Source organism: Salvelinus namaycush, chromosome 11 (assembly GCF_016432855.1).
Source record: "Salvelinus namaycush isolate Seneca chromosome 11, SaNama_1.0, whole genome shotgun sequence".
Classification (NCBI taxonomy): Eukaryota; Metazoa; Chordata; class Actinopteri; order Salmoniformes; family Salmonidae; genus Salvelinus; species Salvelinus namaycush.
In genome coordinates this window covers 35,690,014-35,694,046 of record NC_052317.1, presented here as the reverse complement: position 1 = coordinate 35,694,046, position 4,033 = coordinate 35,690,014, and the positions used below count along the sequence as shown (strand labels likewise).

The 4,033-nt window shown below is 40.5% G+C and overlaps 1 protein-coding gene across 1 annotated transcript; it reads right to left on the bottom strand.

Moving 5' to 3' along the window:
- Positions 1-2,546: 2,546 nt before the first annotated feature.
- Positions 2,547-3,474, bottom strand: LOC120055639 (C-C motif chemokine 20-like). Its single transcript, XM_039003530.1, has 4 exons — positions 3,399-3,474; positions 3,030-3,147; positions 2,842-2,919; positions 2,547-2,583 (listed from the first exon to the last, which is right to left on the bottom strand). Exons 1-4 carry the CDS (start codon positions 3,472-3,474, stop codon positions 2,547-2,549), a joined length of 309 nt encoding a protein of 102 aa, XP_038859458.1.
- Between the last annotated feature and the right edge of the window lie 559 nt (positions 3,475-4,033).

The window sequence follows — 4,033 nt, the reverse complement described above, 5'->3', positions numbered from 1 at the left end:
GTAAGTAGTTCAAAAGTTGCTTATTAGCTAAAATCTTAAAGTTGTCCGTGATAAGATTCAAACTCTCAACGTTTGAGTTGCTAGACATTCGCGTTATAAAAAGTAGTAAGTCGTTGAAAAGTTGCTAATTAGGTAAGATGCTACAGTTGTCCATGATGAGATTTGAACTTTCAACCTTTGGGTTGCTAGACGTTCACGTTATACACCCACGCATCCACCCTGACCAACTTAAGTAACCATCTGTCTTTATACTACAATCTATCGACATGTCACAGTGACACCGTGAAAATTATATTGTTGTCCGACATCAAACTTGTCTTTGTTTTTATGAAAAATAAACCCATCCATTTAAACATGAATTTAGTACATGTGATTCTAGCAAACCAGGCAACTAAAAGCAACTTTCTTAACCTTCTCTGGGGGGGGACAGTGGGAGGGGTCTCGAATGGTTGAGGGACAGCTATTGGGGAACTGTTGGGATCTATTGGGATTTTGGAGGGTTCGGGTTCATGTTTTTTGGCCTGGTGGTAGATCGGTCAACATGCCCATGAGCAGGGCATTGACCCTGGATGCTTATGTGTGTCGCTCTGAATGGGAATCTGTTGGATGACTGGTATGATGTAGTTGTTGAGCGGCTTCACTGCAAGTATATTATATGTTTCGAATATTCAATAAATGAAAAAAATCTAAAATCTAAAACACTTTCTGAACAATGTTTTGGTTCGTTTATAACGTTAAGTTAACAGGCTAACCAGTTCAAATAATAACAATATCATAACAGACAATGTCTTAACTTTAGCTAAATAATGATGGCAGTCCACAAACAAACGTTTAAAGTGCATGCCGCCACCTAAGATGATGAACCCTGACAAGATAGACTACATGGAAGGCCTATTGTGTGTTGTTTTATTTGCCTGTGTTTTATGAATATAACCTGTGTGTGTCTGTGCCTGGGTGCAGAGTACAGCTACGACTGGAACACCAGTGTGATGGATCCGAAGATGAAGTTTCAACACTGGACAGCTGATGACCTGCTCAACCTGAGATATCTGTTTGAGATTTTTGACACCAACAAAGAGCGCCTGCTGGACTGTGATGATTTGTGAGTGAATTCAGATGTGACTTTTCCTGATGTCATGATGTGGCTACTCAGTGATTTTTAGCTGAAGAGGCTGTAGGTACCAGCACATACACACAAATTCCATCCGCAATAATGAGGTAGTCTTATCATGAGTCTCTCTGGGCTGGTTTCAAAACATCTCACATGAATAAAAGTGGGTGCTACTAACACAGACTTACTTCCATTCCTCTCCTCTACCACCTAACAGTTCCTCATCTCTGAACATGGTCAACGGTACGTTAACTATGAAGGCCAGAAAGGCAACAATTAACAATGCAGACAAAGACAACTACAATTCCCTACATTTTGAGGATCATCTTCTTCTTCTTTGGTATTATGGCGGTTCGCAAACAAATGTTATAGGTGCGTGCCGTCAGCTACTGTGTTGGCTGTGTATCAGCCTACTATTCTGTAGTATGAATTCCTTACACTTTGTAAAAAAGTTGCCCTACCTACTAACCCTAACCCCATAAAAACCTCATCACTATTCCACTACTTTGGCCCTATCTGATCCTCCACCAGGCCAGCTGCCTGGGAGGACGGGACACATTCAAAATACCTTGGAACTCTTCTGCATCTACTTACCTTACACCTTGTTTGCTTTTATTGCAGAACAGAGGATGTGTCCCTGTATATTTTGTGTCGAGGTCAATATTGTGATTATATTGGTCTGTGTTGTGACTGTGTTGTCTCCCCTCCTCCAGCTGATGACCTATGACCTTAAGCAGGGCGCAACTGTTCCCAAGCCTCTCTAGAGCGAGGACTACAAGGACAAGGCCACCGGTGGCATCATCTGTGAGGCGGCACTCATGGGCACCGTCCAGCAGATGTGCTACGGCGTCTTCTAAACACAAACACACACACCTCATGATATTATAGATTTGTTGTACTTTAACTGGAATTGAGAAAATTATATTGAATAAATTGGCTTCATATCATTCAAAATGATTAAATATACAGTCATCTTCCCAACAGGTCATTTGAAGTCATGATGGTTTCTGTGGTTTTGCACTGTTGAACTATGTTTCAATTCACAATCACATTTACAACTAATGTCCATGCAGTTGTCAGCTCTAGTTTTACGGTAATGTGACTCAAATAAATAATCAAGGCAATATAATATATTTATTTCTGCAGGCCTTAAAAGAAACAAATATAAAAAATGTAATACAGAAAAATATAACTAATTGAAGCAGTCGACTTAATTAGATTATATTGTGGGTTCAGAAGATACCTGAAAGCTTGAGCATGAAAAAGTACAAACCTCAGATATGCAATGTATTAAATCTGCATCATTTGGCCACATTACTCAATGGGGTTGTTACTGGTGATGTTGAAGGTTATGTTGCTGTTGGAGTTGCGATTGGAAAAAGTTGTGTCGCTGTGGGTGAATCTTCCTTTCAGAGTTGGTTGGGGGTTTTGGCCATCACAGTGTTGCTGTGGATATCTTCTTCAGTTTGGAGCTGCACATAACACAGAATATGAAACTCATTTTGAGTTTGAAGCAGACTTGCATGATTGTTTTTTTCAGAACAAGTGTGCTGGAAGGCAGTAGTTTGTACACGAAGACATTAAGTAAAACCCGTATGGCAAGTTTGATTGACATCCAGCCTTGAAACTCTCCTGTAAGTACGATTTGGTGTATTTGTAGCTCTGAGACATTTTAGTGTGTGTAGTTGAGTGAGAATGCTTTGTGTCTTAAGAGGAGAGCATGTGTGTACCTGAGACGAACCAGAGCCGTCCTCACCCACTCGTCCTTAATGCTGGCGCATACCTTCTTGTTCTTCATGGTATAGAAGCTACAACAGAAAACACACTTAACCCTCAACCTCATAGAGCTTACAAATATGAGAATACATTTTGAGAGTATTGTAACTTTGTGTGTGTATATACATCGTGCAGGGCTTACATGATAGCGTCATTGTTGCACACCTCCTTGTAACTTTGTTCTGTATAGCCTATTATCTGCTTGTAGGGTACAGGCTTCTCCTGGAACTCCACACAACAGTAAAGTTTCCGAGGACCATCTGAACACATATAAGCACACAAATCAGTCAGCCACAGGCAACATCAATTCAGATCACAAGAACATGAATGTAAAATGTGTAAAAAGGCTTCTATCTTATTTGATCTAATAATATGACCCCAAAACAGAGTTGGCAGGTCTCACTGCTAGATCTTACCAGACCTTGGTATATAAACATTTAAAAAGTGGTCAATTTACATGGATAAACTGTTAAGCAGGTAAAGTGGTACATTTATTATAAGGTAAACTCACAAGCTGCTGAGGTTGAACTAAACATGGTCACAATGCAGCAGAGAAGCAGGATTGTCTCTAGGTATCTGGAAGCCATGGTGATGGTACGTAGGACGAGAGAAGATACACTGAACAAACCTACTGACTGGTTCTATATACCCCTACAAACAAGTGTGTGTGTGCACGTGAATGTGTGTTTGTGGATTATACTGACATGTGTCAATCACGTCCTACACTCCTAACCTATGGTTTCTAAATTGGGGACAGGAAGCCCACCTCTGCATCATAGCAGACAGAGATGCTAACACTGCAGTTTAGTGACACACAGAGCTGTTCTTTCCTAATGGTGCTTGAATGGTGCGTGTTTTGATTGATATACATTCATAGTGTCCTTACAACTAGGGACCTCATCAAGGCACTTCTTGGCCTAACATCATATGTTTTGGGCTGACAGACAGAGGGTTGATGCTCAAGACCCACAGAAGCTACCGTTCCAATTCGCTCCTGTAATTGTCCCTTCTGACATTTTCTGAATCTACAAGTAGTTGGAGAAACAACCACATAAAAATAAAAGCGGTACATTTGGAGAATTATGTGAATGGAAGATCTCTAGCATGGACATAGTCTGCTGATCATTGATCAAAAAGCTTTTAGCT

Coding starts and splice junctions, on each gene's coding strand:
- LOC120055639 (XM_039003530.1), bottom strand. CDS start 3,474: ATGGCTTCCAGATACCTAGAGACAATCCTGCTTCTCTGCTGCATTGTG. Junction 2,920..3,029: donor TGCAACAATGACGCTATCAT/GTAAGCCCTGCA, acceptor TTTCTGTTGTAG/CTTCTATACCATGAAGAACA. Junction 2,584..2,841: donor ACGGCTCTGGTTCGTCTCAG/GTACACACATGC, acceptor TGTTATGTGCAG/CTCCAAACTGAAGAAGATAT.